The sequence below is a fragment of the Calonectris borealis genome, chromosome 8 (genome assembly GCF_964195595.1).
Source record: "Calonectris borealis chromosome 8, bCalBor7.hap1.2, whole genome shotgun sequence".
In the NCBI taxonomy this organism is placed as follows: Eukaryota; Metazoa; Chordata; class Aves; order Procellariiformes; family Procellariidae; genus Calonectris; species Calonectris borealis.
In genome coordinates this window covers 30,627,569-30,643,860 of record NC_134319.1, presented here as the reverse complement: position 1 = coordinate 30,643,860, position 16,292 = coordinate 30,627,569, and the positions used below count along the sequence as shown (strand labels likewise).

Genomic DNA, 16,292 nt, shown 5'->3' with positions numbered 1-16,292 from the left:
TGAAGCCCTTACTGGGAGGTATTTTAAGGCACTGAGAGCGAGGGAATATTGTCTATACGTATGCTGGAAGGTCCTGTCCCTAGCGTGATGCTGTAAAACTCTCAGGGGATGGAGCCGCACCTGATGCACAGGCTCTGGCTAAGGGACAGCGGTTTCCAGATGTGGAGACAGCGTGTGGGCGGCACACGGGGCTGCAGGACAGACGCGGGCAGGGTTTGCATCCCAGAGCCACCGCTGATCCCAGAAGCACACCCTGCAAGGGGAGATCCTGAGATGTGGGCTGCAACCTCGCCGGCCGGGAGCAAAACAGCCTCCATCTCCAAGCCTGAGCTCCCGAGGCGTCCAAGACTTTACCCCAGGAGGGAGCAGAGCCCTGCGAGATGGCTCAGTGGCCAGGCGAGGCTGCAGCCAGGAGCTGCCCCTCCGGCCCCGAGCTCAGCGCTGACCTTGAAACGCAGGGCGGGCGGCTGCTATCACCGGCATCATATGATCAGTTACAAAACACGACGGGCTCTACTTAGAGGTTAGACGCCACAGGACAAATTTAACACCCCAGATTGTTCCCGATCCCACTGGAAGAATTCCTGGCAGGGGCTCAGTAATCGCCCACTACTGTAAGTGGCCAAGTGCCATCGCATCGGTTCGGCTCCAGGCACAGGAGGACCTCGTTCCTTATTTCTGACGGGAGAGACGCTTCAGCTGATGGCTGACGCCATGCAAGACGATGAATCCCCCAGCGGCAGGTGGGTCTTGACGCAGAGAGTAAAGGGAATCTGGAAAAGACGCTGTTCCCAAAAGCCTTCACTTGTTTGAGAAAGGTATTTAAGGGCTGCAATTGAAAAATTGCATTGAAGGCAGCCTGACTATGCAGCTAGGAGGTCTGTGAAGAGACCCTTGGGGAGAATGATGCTCATCAGAAGAACAAGCAAATGGAATGAAGGCATCCTCAAAAGATGCCCAGTCCACCGAGGCCAATGCCTGGGGACTTCTCAGCCCAGCCGTGAGAAAGAAAGGCTCAACACCAGGAGAAATTGTCCCTGCTGCCATCCTACCGGCTGTACACAAGCTCCTCCAGAGCCACGCTGGCTATTTTCGGAGGTAGAGCGGGCGGATGCTGCTCTGAAGCAGAGCCCGGGAAAGGCGCAGGGCAGGCGGGGTGGGAGAGCCTCTCCCAGCAGCGGATCTGGTCCCAGCTCAGCAGCGAGCCAGACCCTGCCGCTCCCTCCTCCTCCTCTCCTTCCCTTTCCTTTCGACCGGCCCCAGCCCCGCGTTTCTGGAGCGGCAAGAGTCAGCTCTGCCGATGCTGCTGAGGGGCCCCGAGCCAGCTCTGGCTATAACCTCGGGATGAAAACATCAGCTCTGAAACACAGCAACGGGGAAAACAGACAGGCAGACACGTGTGCACGCATGAGGACTCCTGTAATCAGGATTGCTCCGACATTAGCAGCGAGGTTTGCAATAGCAGGCAATTTGGGGTACCTGCATTGAGCCGCAGGCTCTGGTTTCAGGGGGATGCTGTGCTTGGTGAGGGTGGGCTCACAGCGAGCGGGATGGACAGCGTTTCCTTCCAGCCCCTGCAAACACAAACCCGGGACCTGCTGCTCCCAGTCCGGTTTGCCCTCCAGCCTACGCGGAGAGCCTGGCCGCGGTGCTTACGGGAGGAAAGGAGCGTCGCCGGGACGGGCAGGTGGGGATGCTCAGAGCAGGACCGCGCCGGGCCGGGCTGCGGGTGCCCCCAGCACCTGATGCTAAGAAAAGACCAGGTCGGGAGCACCAGCGTGGAGGCGACGGAGCCGGGTCAGACCAGCGACAAGACCACAGAAAACGTCGTCAGGCCAGCGGCTATTTTTATCTGCAAGGACCAACACTTAATACTCTCCTATCTCCCACAAAATGTCACTTGAGCTCCGGCAGAAAGTTTACGCCGCTCGCAGACAAGGGCTGAAACCTGAGCACGTAATCCCTGCTCCAGTCAAAAGTTTTAGTGGGATTCACAGCGTCTGGACAGGGGAAGATGAGAAAAAATCCCTTTCCCCTGAGAAACGATGGCTGGGGCAGAGGAGAGACAGGACAGGCAGGTCCCCTCCTGGCACCACGTCCCTCTGCAGGGTCACCCGCCACATCTGCAGGGCACAAGCCCTGAGCTACATCGTGGCCTCCCCACAAGCTCAGCTAGACGTTAGCTGCCCTAAGAGGGTTTTCAGAAGAGGGGGGGAATGGGGAAAGCGAGGTGTTCACCACCCCACTCGTTAAACGCCATAGCCCCCAGGGAGATGGGGTGGGCAGAGCCCACAGGAGGGTTTTGCAGCAGGTCGGGGCAGGACACCCCATCAAGATATCACTGCCCCCCCTCTTGGCAATTCCCCCCTCTCCATCGAGCAGCTCTAATTACTTCAAACACCATCTCCCCCACCGCCTCCCTCTCCGCTCCCAGCCCCTTCCCTCTCGCCGCGAAGCCCAGACCCAGACACGCCTGGGGCGTGAGGAACGGAGGCTTCCCTCACTTAATAAAGCCAAGGTAGAGCAACGCCGTTATTAACGGCAGCCTGCCCCCCGCTCCTTGCCGACGGTGGGAATATTGCACCGGTAATCCCGGGGGAGCACCCCAGCGCAGCCCCGACAGCAGATGCAATAACACAGCCCCTCCGGGCTCCGGCGCTGCCCTTTTATATTGCAATGAGTGTAAACGCCAGTGGGGTCCTCTCCCAGGTCCCCCCTTACATCGCAAGCAGCGTTTAGTATCAGGGATGGACGGACGGACAGAAACACCCCAGTCAGGCGCAGGACAGCTCAGATTTAGGACAGCATCCTCGGGAGGTCTCTTCCCAGGGAGAGGCAAAAAAGTAGGGAGCGAAGAGCTTCGGGCTGAAGTAGTAAAACGCACTGCGAAAGGGAGATGTCCGGTGTGCTCAGAAAATTCGGGTACCTCATTAAGGGCTTGCATAGAAACCTACAGGAGGTGACTTTTGCTAGGGATAGAAGGCACGAGCTCACACGTGCCTTGGAGCTGCCCTCACCCGCCCCCGGGCGGCTTTTTTCACATCACACTGCTTTTTTTAAAATTAGAAAGACTGGCCAAAGCGGTCAGGATGGAGGTGGAGGCAAGAAGAGGCCCCAGCGGAGGATGGGGCTGGGTGAGCCCCGCTGGGCTCCGCAGCCCCCGGGAATTGCAGCTGGGGCCGGAGGGAAAGGCGGGATGCTGACGAAAGGGGCAGGGTGAGGGTTTCCCAGCGGGATGCGCAGCAACTCGGCACAAGCAAATAATGGATGTTGATGGGGAAACCAGCTCCGCTAGACCCAGAAATCCTCTCTTACAGCAAGGAGGGGGGTAAAAACCCCAGAGAATATACTGCAGAGGCAAAACCCGCATTCCTGAGATGGCCAAGAAGTGATCACATCTATCTCCCTCCATCTCCCGTTTCTAAGATCCATTTCTGAAGCATCACCAGCCAAGAAACTTTGGTTGATTGGACGTGGTTAAAGCAAACACACACACGCAAAAAATCTTAGAGCTGAAACTTGAATGGTCTCCACAAACATCTTGCATATTTTCAAGGACACCGAGGAAATACATATTTTTCCCCCCTTTTTGTGGACTTAGAAAAAAATGCCCCAAGGGAAAAAGTCATTTAGAACTACTTAGGAAACACAAAGCATAAAAAGCCTATAATTATTCCTCTGCCAAGGGCTTGTCAGTTTGAAAATCCCCGCTCTTGAACCACTAATCCTTATGGAAAAAAAAAAAAAAATGCAGCTTCGGCAAGATGCGTTGTCAGTTGACTTTTGCTGCACTTTCCCAGCACGAAGGCACTAAAGGGGAAGACGTAGATTTGGTTTTCGTTTCATTAGCACTTTTCACCCACAACGAGCCCGATGCGCTTCCCCGGCCGACCAAGGAGACCTGCAAAGCATCGCCCCGAGGTGAGGCCAGCGGCTGCTCTGCAGGCATCAGGAGGAAAGGACCAAGGCTGATGTTTGGAGGCAGAAATGCCTGAGAACAGGCAAAAATAAATCAGTTTGAGGTGGGGGTATATTTACTTTAAAAGCCAAGGATTCAGGGAGTTCCTAGGATTTTTGTTATGCAGTTGGAAATAGCATAAAGACATTATTGGCAGAGAAACTGCACTTTCTGTGGAGGATGGGGATGGGCCACCCCAGCAGAGCAGCGTGGATTTAGGCTTTCTGGTTTAGCAGCCAAATTCACCACTTCATGTCACCCTGCCTAGATAAGGATGGGTGGCACCAGTGCCTCTGAACTTGGTTGGCCGTGGAGAAACGGTCCCATGAAGCTAGTTCTGTGCCCATACACACCCCAGCATCAAAGCATTGACCATGTTTCTTCCATCTTCACTCCAGACATAAAAAGCTGCAGTTTTGCCACGAGGTGAGAGGAGGAGAAAGGTGAAGCGCTGGGAGCGGGCAGGAGCCCAGTGCACTTGGCCAGAGGTCATTCCCACTGCAAATCCTTACCCATGAAACTCAAAACCAGATCCAGCAGAGATTTCCAACGCAGCACGTCTGGAGAGCGAGCCCTTCTCCCCAAGCCCCACACTGGCCGGCAGCTCCACCAACTGCTCGGGGCCTCGGCTCCGCGTCTCAGCCGGCCAAAAAAAGGTGCAAAGGTGAGTTTGGTGCTGCGGAGGAAATGCCCATAAAGACCCTGCCAAGGGCACAGGCAATTTGGCTCTTGCTGGGACCTAGTTGGAGACTGCCAGCGTGGGCACGCCAGCAACCCTCCCCAGCCCGGAGCATCTCTGGCGGGCGCTGCGAGAAGCGTGTTACACCAGACAGAGCGGGTGAGCACCTGGATCCTGCTGCACCCTGGAACCCATCCATCTGCCCAGGTTTGGAGCTGCAGAGCAGAGGGTCACACATGCATCTTGCACAGCAGCGGCCAGAAAATCTCGTCCCTGCCATGGGCAGCTTTCCCCTTACCAAGGATACCCGCCTCTCTTGGACCTACCTTCCCCATGCAGGGCCCTTCACCCATGTCAGACCTCCTCTTCTATTACTTTCTCCTAATCCATCTCCATAACAGAACCTCCCATCAACGTGGGTTTTAATGTCCTGGAGGTAATGTGTGCAGGAAGCCTCTCCTCCTTTCTGGTTAACCCTCCTTCCTAGGGCCAGAGCTGAAACAAGCTCGGACTCAAGAGCCCAACCTCCAAGACTTTAAGCTTCATTAAACTTTTAAGCCAGTCCGTTGAGGTCTTTCAGCCTTTCATAATTACGACGCAGAAGGAAGAAGCAACATTCACCTGAGCAGGCATCAAGAAGATTCAAACACTTAATGGCTTTCCTAAGCAAGCTCCCACATCCACATCACTGTTTAAAAGGATCTGCTCAATACCACTGCAGTGCTCTGCCCGGCAGCGGAGACGCTGAGATATACATAATTCAGTATTTCAGTTCCCCATCGCCAACCCAGCTGGCCACCCATTTGGCACAAGCGAGACTCAAGACACGTGAGCCTGAGCCACCCCACTGCACCGAAGACCGCAGGTGCCCAAGCCAAGAGGATGGTTGGGTTCACGGATGTGGTTCAGGTGAGCAAGGAGCTCTGAGCTCTCCCTGCAGCCATCAGGCATCAGCATCTCCATCGGGCAATTCAGACCTCGGCTTGGCCAAACCCTCTGCTCTGGAGGAGCCTCCTCCTCCCCTTCAGTGCTTGCAGGAGCCTACAGAAAGTGGTCTGCAAGTGGAGAGGAAACTGTCAACCCACCCTCAAAACCCAGCGCAGGGCTGGGGTCCTGCACGCCCGACGCACGCGCTGCACAGCCGCCGTTCCCTCCTCTCCTGTTGCCTGGAGGGTCCCCTCTAAGATCAGCAATGGAAAAGATGCCCCAGAAGTGTGTTGTAGGGCAGTCCCAATCCAGGCTCGACACAGAAGTCATTGGGCGAGAGTTTTGGGGTTACGCCTTGACAAACATCCACGTCCACTACCAGCACCCGTGTATTTATTCATCCAATGGCATCAAAATCACCCCTGCGGAGGCAATTGCGAACATTTGCCAATGTTGCTTTTCCCTCCTCCTGTTAAGACACGTTACTGCAGAGGTTAGCTACACTTTGCATAGCTAAGACGCTGTTTTCCAGGAATAAAGACTTAACGGAGCCAGCAAATGCCGAGCAGAAATTCTGACAACCAAAGCATCCCTGTGTTTTTACGATGGCAGGGGTTGGAGGGAAGAAATGACAACACCGACTCTTTTAAATAAAAAATTGCTGCAGCTGAGAACTGCCTTCTGGTCCCTTAACCTATTTCTCTCCCCTTTCCAAATTTTTCCTGCCAAATGCTTCCCAGAGCTTTCAATAGCAAAGAGAAAATTCCCACCTCCCTTTTCCTGCTTAGCTGCCTGGGGCGATGCTACGCAGTGAAAAATCAACTTAAAATGTGGCCCCTCCGGCCCCAGGCAGGGAAGAAGGAGCCCTCGGTACGCACAGGCTCCAGGTTCATCCAAGCAGCTCTGCAGCCCAAAACCAGAGGAGGGGATGCACTTCCCAAAGAGATGAATCACATCCGAATGGTCCCAAACAAACCTCTTCTCCGGGAATCGCTGTGGCCTCTTGTCGTACTTTTAAGATCCCGCTTTGCTCCCTCGCGGGGCAGGGGACATTGCCCAGAGGGATTTCGGGGGCTCACCGCCCCACCGCGACGCTGGTTATCATTCCAGAGGAACAGACGTACCGGGGGGGAGATTTTGCACGGTGGCAGCGGGGGTAGAGGACAATGGGCCGAGGAGTGATGGTCGCGTGAAAAGGGATTTGTTCCGCTGTCAAGGACAGAAAGCTCTCCCTAAGAGCAGCGTTAGGAAATGAAGGCCACAAGGGAAGGAGAGGGGTAGGGAGCGGCGAGAGACAACGTACGGACGATGGCGACAGGGGGACAGCTGGGAAGGATGAATGCCGGGCCCTGATGGGCTCGCAAAGCACGAGTACGGACCGAGGAAGCCTCCTCCGGCGTGCTCTGCCCTCCAAGGCATTTGGAAGAGCGGGATGCCTTGGCACAGGGCAAACCTTTCGTCTGCGGGCGCAGAGCCCCGGCCACCCTCGGACAAGGGGAAGCATCGCTGCCTGCCGGGATGCGCCGGGATACAGAGGAGAGCAGTTCTCCTTAAACAGCCCCTGGCAGAAGCCGGTAACTCTGCAGCACAACCTCTCCATCACCTTTGGTCAAAGGTAGCCCAAGGTGGAAAACACAAAGACAGGTATGACATAAAAATTAAGCAAATCTGGAGAGAGACTGAAAATTCATTCCCAGCCTTCAAACTTCCCCAGCAAGATGCTCAAAGCACTTGTGATGATGAATAAAGCCTTTTTTAGCTATATTCGTATTTCCAGCTCCATCTCATGGGTGAAGGAGATGAGTCTCAGCTCTTTTTCCTGCGTGTGACCGTGGCCCATCGTAGCCAAACCGGGCACCAACTGCAGGAGACCTGAACCCAACTGCAGCATCGTATCCATGGGTATGGGAAATGCTAAGCCTCTACTGAAACCAGGTAGGTCCGTGCAAGCACACAGTGCAATATGAGAAAATAAATTGTTTGCATTGAACACAACATGATTTCAGCCCCGTACTGAGAAACGCGCATGCCACCCTCCTGATAGCCAGCCTACACAACGTGGAGCACCTGAAGGATCCCAGACAAGCTGAAGAAATTAATCTTTGTTAATAAGGTCCCAACAAAACAGATAAGCCAGGAGACAGAGCCCTTTGATAGGAAAAAGCCCCAAATAAACAGAGACGACTGCCACCCGCGCAGCCCTGGCACGGCACTGCTCAGCGGTCACCCTGCCCCGCGCCTTTTGCAAAAGCTTCAGGATCTGGCTGTCCGTAAATATTTGGGGTGGGAAGCCAGGGATTACAGAACTCCTCTCCTGGGCAACCAAGGTTTGACGATCTTAAAAAAAAAAAAAAAAAAAAAAAAAAAAAAAAAAAAAAAAAAGACAACAAACCCAAACCTCAAACAGAGCTGCAACGAGATGCCTGCCGGTTTCACAGAGACGCACGAGACAACCCGGGTGCCTCCATTGCCCCTGAGGGCCAACAGCACCAGAAGATACCCGGGGACCTGGGCTTCCTTCTGCCCAGGCAGGATTCCTTCCAGGTTAAAAGTCTTGAGGAACAAAATGGAAGTTGCAGGCTAGCACACTGTGGCTAGAGGCTTTCACACACGTCTGCGCGGTGTTTGCCACGACAGGGAGCACCGTTAGTCCCCCCCACCTCTCCCTTCTGAAATCCTTTACAAATACAGAAATTCACATTTCTCATTAAAACATACTTACAAAAAAAAATAAAATTTGAGTCAACCCCCGTGTTTCACCATAATAAAATGCAAATATTTTCTCCCTGCTTTAAAGCCATTCTTTACTCCTGTTACAGAGGAGATGCTTTATTAAATTGCAGGCAGAGGCACAGTCCTCCAGCCCAGGCCCCCTGTCCCCGTGCCGGTGCCAGTGTCCCCACCCCGTGTTCGCGTCTGCAGAGGACACGAGCCAGAGACAAAATGGAGCACAAAGAGCATCTTGAGAAGAAACCATCTGGGACAGGGGATGTATTGAGTATCCCCCCTGGCTGCACACCGCGGGGTTCACCCGAAGTGGGGAACCATGAATCCAGACCCAAACCTGATTCAAACTGTCGGGTTTTCCCCCTCCTCAGCCAGAAGCGGGACTTGCACCCTTGGGAGCAGAAGAGGACACCAACCCTCACCCCTCAAAGTCCTCTTCTCCCCCTCCGAGGCAGAAGGTGCTTTGAGGTTCCCCCGGCTGCACCCTGGGGTGAGTCTGCAGGATCAGAGTCAGAAACCGCTGCGGGTTTGGGTATATTGAGGCCACCCCACTGCTGCCAGCGGGGACAGGGGCAGCCGGTGGAGCTCAGCCTCCCCGGCAGCGTGTGCGGCCGCCGGCAAATCCTGCCGGCGCGCTGGCAGCACGGCTAACACCCGAGGCCACCACCCTCTCCGAAACTGGCTGTGGGTGACCAGAGCATCAGGTTTAGACCCTGCTGCAAAGCTCCCCAAGGAGGGATCGAGCAAGAAACCAGATTCTGGGCTCTCTTAAATCCACGGCTCGGCAAATCCCTCCCTGCGCCTGGCGGCTGCGAGCAGGTGAAGAACCGGCGAGGCGAGGGCTGGCGAGCCGGGGCAGGAGAGGACCCCAGCTGTCTCTCCAGCTGGTGGAGACAAAATTCTCATCAAACCGAAACAAACCCCTTTTTCTTCCCCCAAGCTGATTTTTTTTCGGCGCCTTCATCGGGATTGCAAAGATCTGAAGCGGTTCCCCCAGCTCCAAGCGCCCCGTCCAGGGCTGATCAGGGAGCGCTGTGCTACGGGGGGAGAAAGAAAGAAAGAAAGAAAGAAAAAGGGGAAAAAAAAAAAATCATTGCAGGTCTGAAATAAGATGGCAGAAACCATGGAGGGTCCCAAGGATGCTCAGATCCCAGCTCTGCCGGTGCCGACCCGCAGCCTCCGGGGTCCCACAGCCCACGAGCAGGAGAAAAGTCGACCCCAAAGCCACCCCTGTCCCCACCACAGGGGGACAGATGACGAGTATATTCGGCTGCCTCGCTCCCAAGCTGCCGAACATCGCTCCCTTCCAGGCCTTTCTATGAAACATTAATTGTAAGACACAAATCTAATTAAGGGCAGGGGGAAGGGGCAAGACGCCAAATCTCTTCTCCGCTCCCTTTGGAAAGGGGGAGCCCCGCGAGCGGCACGCAGGAGGACGGGGGTGGCGGAGACGGGGACAAGGCGTATTTTGCTCGCCTGGGTTTCCAGAGTAGATCCCGCAGCGGCCTCCGTAATGCCCTTCTCATCGCCGCATCCCGCTGCTTCCCTCCTTTCCCCCCTGCCGGCATAACAAGGCGACTTAATAACAAAAAACAAAGGACCGGCGCCTGGTCCCAGCCCGGCAGTACCCACCACCGCATCCCTGGTGGGGACGAGGCCAGATTCGGCTGCCCCGCAGCCGCGTTCATCCCAGCCCGCAAAGAGTCGGCACGTTTCCTCCGGGAGCTGTGGGAAAGGGGGTGAGGACAGAGAGGGGTTTGCTGGGGGATGCAAGGCGCTGGGTGGGGATGGACAGCAGGCAAGAAGGATGGGAAGCGTTAGAAGAAAAAGTTGAGGGATGGGAAAAGAGAGACCAGCAAGAGGGACTTCGTGCCGCAGAGCTGCCACGTGCTCTCCTACCCCGTCCAGGCCAGCCTGACTGCCCCCAGTGCCTGGCCAGATGGAAAAACCCAAGTTAGCACCGTCCTCTCCATTGGATGCCCTACAAGAAGGGAAAAGAACCTCCGGAGGGCATGTTGCACTGTAGTTGGGCTGACCCGTAGCTCTCTGGAGGGACCGTTCTCTTCCATCAGCCACAAGAAGAGCAAAAAGTCCCATTTCTCCAGGAGAGAGAAGGTAAAGGTCTGTGAATCGCCAGCATAAACCCCCCAGACCATAGGAAGTCTCCGGCCAGTGGGACCAGGCTGCCCTGAAGCGTTCAGCATCGGCATCACCTTATTCGTTCAATCCATTTGGGATTATCCCCCTCGCAACCCTTCCGGGCCGGGGAAGCAGCGCCACGGTTTGCAGCTAATTGTGCAATTACATTCGTTACCCACATTAAGGAAGATAAACAGCCACCATGCTTCAAACCTCTTCTCCCTCTCTCCTCCACGCTAGCAGCTGCCAGACGAGCCTCCGGCGGGCGAGAGGAGGCTGCGCTGCCCCGAGCCACGCAGATCCCACCTTCCCCCTGGGCAGAGCCAGCCACGGTCTGCCGGGACCACGCTGCCAGGGATTCAGGCTCATCCCCCATACAAAGATGCTGGGTGGGATTTTAAAACCCAACATCGATGAGTTTCTTTCTTTTGTTTCTTTTGTGCGCATTCAGAGGTTGGAAGGATTTTTTTTTTCTTTTTCCTTCGCAGCCGGATGCGCCTCCTTGTTTTAATTCACAGAGGAGGAGGCGGCACCCACACAACCCCATGACTCCAGGAGCAGGGGATTTCGGAGCCAAGCAGGGGGAGCTTTGCAACGACGGTGCAGAAGTTGGCAATGGCACAGAGCCGTCAAGCCGTGCGAAGACAGGGCGAGCATCACACAACTGCCTTCCTCGGCCGGGGAGCCCGGCACGACGGCGGCGGCTCGGGGGCCGCAGCCGCCCCTCCGCTGCCGGCGCCCACATGCCAGGCCTGCTCCGAGATGTGCTGGCCATCTGCTCCTGCCAGCCGGGGCTGGGGCCGGGGCTCTGCGCCGCGGCTGGGGACGTGCCAAAGCCGTCCCGCCGTCGCCACGCTCCCCAGCTGCGCCCCCTGTCACCACCGCACCGCTGTCAGCGCTCCCGGCCCCCAGAACCGGCCGGCGGGGTTTCTGCACGCTGTCGGCATCGCCCGCGGTGGGGCTTCGGGATGGGGTCGAGCGGGATGTCCCCGCGGCTCCAGGTCCTCCCTATGGCTCTGGCTCTTGCAAACCCACCATGAAACGCCTCTGGGCGAGCGGAGCTCAGCCGTTCCCATCCTCATGTGGATTTTGAGTCCCTGGGGCAAGCCCTTTTGCCAGCCCCGTTGCTTTCAGCACCCCTCTCCATTTATAGCCAGGTTTGATGTTGCGCCCCCAAAACCCACCACCAGAAAAGTCCATCCCCCTGGTCACTAATGCGGGGGCCCCACAGCCGGGGTGCGTCCCCGGGGCTCTGCAGTCGGGGAGCCAGCCAGGGCGAAGCCTGAACCTTGTCATAGTTGAGACTTATCAGGTTTGGACAAGCGCCGGGGGCTGCCGCGGGATTCAGGATGTTCTGTAACGAACGTCCTCTGCCCCAAATAGACGCCGTCCCAAGGGCGCGGGCTTGAGCGGTCCCTCCCCAGGAGCCCTCCCCGCCAGCGCCGGGGAAACGGGTCCACGAGTGACCCCCGGCCCCACCGAGTCCCCGGCCAGCATCACTTTCCGAACTGCCCACGGGTCCTGAGCTGCGGCCCTGAGCACCCCAAAGAGATGCCGAGACCCGGCCTGACATCGCCGGTCTTTAATCCATCCTCTCCAGGTCCTCTCCCAAGGTCGTCTTCTTTATGAAAGACAAAGAAACGTAAAACATCTGTTTTAATAAATGATTCCTCAATTTCTAGAGTCCGGCAAGTCAGATGCTCACTTAAAACTGCCCGTAACACTTTCCACGGGTGTATTTATAACTAAAGGCATAACTCTGCCATCTCACGCTCCATCGTTAACCCTCTGCAGCTTTGTTATAAACGGAGCTCAAACAGAGAGCGAAGATACGTGTCAGAAAATACTGCACCTACTCATCGCCGGTAAAACACCCCAATAGTCACCATCTGGAAGAGAAATCCCTTCTTTCAATTAAAAAAACAAACAAACAAACAAAAACCAACACCAGCACAACACTGGCAGGTAGGATCCCGACCACTTCCCCGACACCCCAGCCCTCCCTCCCGGCGAGCGCCGCTGTGCCGACGGAGAGGCCCCCGGAGCCCGGCTCCGCTGGCGGGACCGCCGGTAGGATCGGCCGCTTTACACCATCCATTGCAACCGTGAGACGCTCAGCGCAAGGATTGTCAATCGCCCGTGATAATTAGCCAGCTCTCGGCTCGAGATAATTAGCTCAGTCCAAGAGCAGCCGCTCTTCCCCTGCGTGTTTCGCACTGAAAGCCCCAGCATCGGCACGGCGGCGGAGGCAGGCACAGTACTCCTGCAGCCGGGGAAAATGCTCAGCCCAAAGATAGGACGGGCAGTTTGGGCAAAGAAAGAGGGTTTTTTATTAAACACATTATTAAATATGTAAAGCTCCGCAGAGCCCAAAAGAAAGGGTTCTTTGGGACTCTGCCCTGCATCCTTGCTGTCCCCAGGTAAGGAGTCGCACCACCGGCACGGCGGAGAGCCCCGTCGGGAGGATGGAGGGAGCAGAGACATAGACCTGCAGCCCCACGCCAAATAAAATGAAATAAAATAAAATTCAAGGGGACAACAACATAAGAGAAAGGCCAGACGGGTGCAGGAGGGGGAAGAGGCCGGCAGCAGTTCAGGGCTAAAACCATCACACCTCGGGGAAACCGCCTGCCGCAGAGCCCAAGCAGAAGTTACTGATCCAAACGCAGCCGGGAAATAACCAGGATAAACCATGCCACCGCCGCAGCCTAGGAAATACTTCTGACATTTTTTTTTTTCCATAATCATCCTTGTCCATCCCGACAGCGAGATGGGCACAGCAAGAAGCCAACTGCGGCACCGATTTCTTTCACGGCCAAGAGACATAGGAGGAGGGTTTCAGGTTGGAGCCGGCTTCCAGCATTCAGAAGCTACACTCGAATGCGCAGAGAGTAAAACCCACTGCAAGCTGGAAAGGCATTTCTGCGGTGATATTTACCCCAATGTCCCCTTAATGCTCCAAACGGAGATATTGATAGAGCAGAAAATGCACATTAAATTGTGTTGGAAACCTACGGGAACCGGTGACCAAATTTCTACGGACAAACAAGCAGCGCACCCAATCTCGACAAATTTTTGCCTGAAAAACCCCTAACGCAGCTCTTTCCTTTCCACTCTCACGGCAGCTAATTCTTCCGCTCTTTCGTAAACATTTGAAAACAGGGTCACGCGCACAAATTCTGCTTTCAATTTGCCTTGTATCCATAGTGATTAAACTCAGACCCACAATACGGGTCTTAAAGGAAAAAAACTTTAAAAAGGCCTGGAGCAGGGCTAGCCCCCGGCACGCTCGCCGACCCGCCGAAGGCCAGGGACGAGAGCATCGCCGACGACTGTTTTCTCATATAATAGCGACCTGGGAATTCAATCGCGGGGCTCCAGCAGCCGTGCTATCGCCATAGCGAGGGATCCGGCCCCCCCATCTACACCCTCCTCAAGAAAGAACCAGCCTGGAGACAACAGAAATTTAACAGCTCCGAAACCCAGCCAGGGAGTGGGGTCCAGCAGGGACGGCAAGAGTGGGATGAGCAGGAAAAAACGAAAGCAGCTGCAGGAGAGGAAAGACTCAACAGCCTTCTCCCCATTCCCACTGGAAAGCTTTTTCTTTAAAAAAAGAAAAATCATTTTCTCATTTTCTTTTCCCCCCCAGCCCCACATTTGCCAAAGGGGAAGCATTGGGGCTGGAAGCTTTAACCACTTACACCCAAATTTCCTGCTCCATCACAGCCCCAGGCGCAGGCAAAGCCTCCGGTGTGTGACAACAAACACTCCGATTTCAGCTGGGCCTTCCCTGGTCCCTGTCGAGTGCCTCAGTTTCCCCATCCGACCCAGGGGCAGCAATAGCGTTGCCCCGCCTGTGGGGATATTAGGAAAATAGCCCTGTCCAGGACCAGGTCAGGGAGGATATAACGTTCCTCCTGCAGATGCTCAGTAGGAAAATAAAGCCAGAGGAGACAGGAAAATGCTTGGCCCCGTCCCTCCGCAGCCCCAGGGTTACCGGGGGTCTCACAGGCTCCCAACAAAAGGCTCCTAAATTCCCAAGGCACAAACCCAGCGCAACGGAACACCTCTACAAGGGGAGAACCGGCGGTGCCAGGAGGCTGCAAGGGAGAAGCACAACTCGCCACGCAGCACCGTAAGGCTGATGCCTCTTGGGACACACGGGGCAGGGGAAGCGGGGAGCTGCGGGGGGACGCCGAGCCCCCCGGCCCCCTGTGCTTTCGGCAGGGCGTTGGGGCTTTGCGGGTGGTGGGAGCGGGGCGATGGGGGGCTCACCGGGGGGCAGGGGGGCACTTACTTCTCGTAGTCCAGCTTGCAGTAGAGCTTCTTGTCGCGATAGAAGCAGGTGGTCTGCAGGGGCTCCTTGCAGGACGCGCACTGGACGCACTGCTCATGCCACAGGCTGTCGTTCAGGCGCAGCAGGAACCGGTCCGAAATAACTCGCTGACACCCTTCGCACACCGACTTGGGGGTCGCGGCTCTGCCTGCGGGGAAGGACCCGGGGACAGGGCTGGGTGGAGGGAAAGGTGGACGGGGAGACGGGCCGGGCGAGGGATGGACGGAGGATCCCGCTGCTCTCGTTTCCCCCGCACAGGCTGGTGGGTCGGGGGGGGCCGGGGGGTGTGCGGGGCGCTGCTCCGAGATCCGGGGGGGACCTGTGCCTTAGGGGAGCTTCGGGGAGGGGACATCGCCCCTAATTTCGTTCCTCTTGGAAAGGCGGCGGCAGAGCCGCAGCTCGGAGAGAGGGCGATTGTTTGAAACCGATATTAAAACGAAGAAAAACAAAAAATTATTTCTTGTTCGATACGAAGGAAAGGCCTTCGTTGCACTGGGCGGGGGGGCACACACAATTTAATGCAATCGCGGAACGGAACGAGAGCGGGGAAGGCGGGCGCCGGGGGCACTCCCCGGGCAAAGGCAGCGGCGCGGCGCCGGGCAGGGCTGCGGGCAGGAACGAGCCGGGAGGAAAGCTGCCCCCGGGCCCCGCCGGACCCCCCTGTGCCCATCGCTCGGGCCCCATCCTGGGGAGGGTGTCCCCGGGAGGGCAAGCGGGGTGCCCAGACTTACCCAGCAGGGAGGAGAAGGGGGCCGCGGGGTCCAGGGCGCTCTGCAAACTCTCCTCCATCTTCAGCCCGTCCAGCATGGTGGGGAGCCGGACCGGGCGAGGGGGCCGCGCCGCCCGCCTGCCAACACAGCCCAGACAGCCGCGCTCAGCCCCGGCCGCCGGCCCCACCGCCCCCGGCCGGGGCTTCCCCGCCCGGCTGCCCGCCCGCTCCCGGGGCGCCCCGCTCCCCTCCTCCCTCCCTGCCGCCGAGCGGGAGAAACCCCCCTGGACCCCCCGCTCCGGCTTCGCAGCCGCTGCCCCGGGCTGCATCCCACCAGCCCCGCGGTCCCGACGCGGGGGGCGGCCGGCCCCGGGGCCCCCCGCGGCAGCGGGACGGGAGGATGCGGGGCTGCCGTCGGCGGGGCTCGGCCGCTTACCTGGGGCGGCCCGGGCGGTGCCTTCCTGCGGGGAGCCGGCGGGAGAGGCGTCCGCAGCCACCGCTCCGGGGGGATCCTGCGGCGGCGGCTCCTGCCTCCCCGGGCTGGCCTCCCCCGGCCTCCCCGCCGCCGGAGCTGCCCGGGCTGGGGAGCGAGCCGCCGCGCCCTGGACGGCTCCGGAGCGGAGCGCACCAACCTGCGGGGAAGCGCCCGTCCGACTGCTGCCAAGGCACATTTCCTGGAGCTGATACCTCCCTGCCCGACCCCCACCCCCTGCCCTGCCCTCCCCTCTCCACCCCACTCGAAATAAGTTTCCTCCCCGCTCTCCTGCCTGGCTGCAGGCACCGGCCCCGCCACGCCTCGAGGGGCCGGCGGCCCTTC

At 57.4% G+C, this 16,292-nt stretch overlaps 1 protein-coding gene across 2 annotated transcripts in view; it reads right to left on the bottom strand.

Annotated features, from left to right (window-relative positions):
• Positions 1 to 15,588, bottom strand: part of LMX1A (LIM homeobox transcription factor 1 alpha) — a 44,229-nt gene extending 28,641 nt beyond the window's left edge. The window contains exons 1-2 of one of the 2 annotated variants that reach the window (XM_075156761.1): positions 15,498 to 15,588; positions 14,728 to 14,914 (exon numbers count right to left, since the gene is read on the bottom strand). In XM_075156761.1, the coding sequence (XP_075012862.1) occupies positions 14,728 to 14,914; positions 15,498 to 15,573 (263 nt within the window). In that variant the 5' untranslated portion in view covers positions 15,574 to 15,588. Of the gene's footprint in view, positions 1 to 14,727; positions 14,915 to 15,493 lie in introns of both variants that reach the window. The other variant, XM_075156760.1, reaches the window with a different exon arrangement.
• Between the last annotated feature and the right edge of the window lie 704 nt (positions 15,589 to 16,292).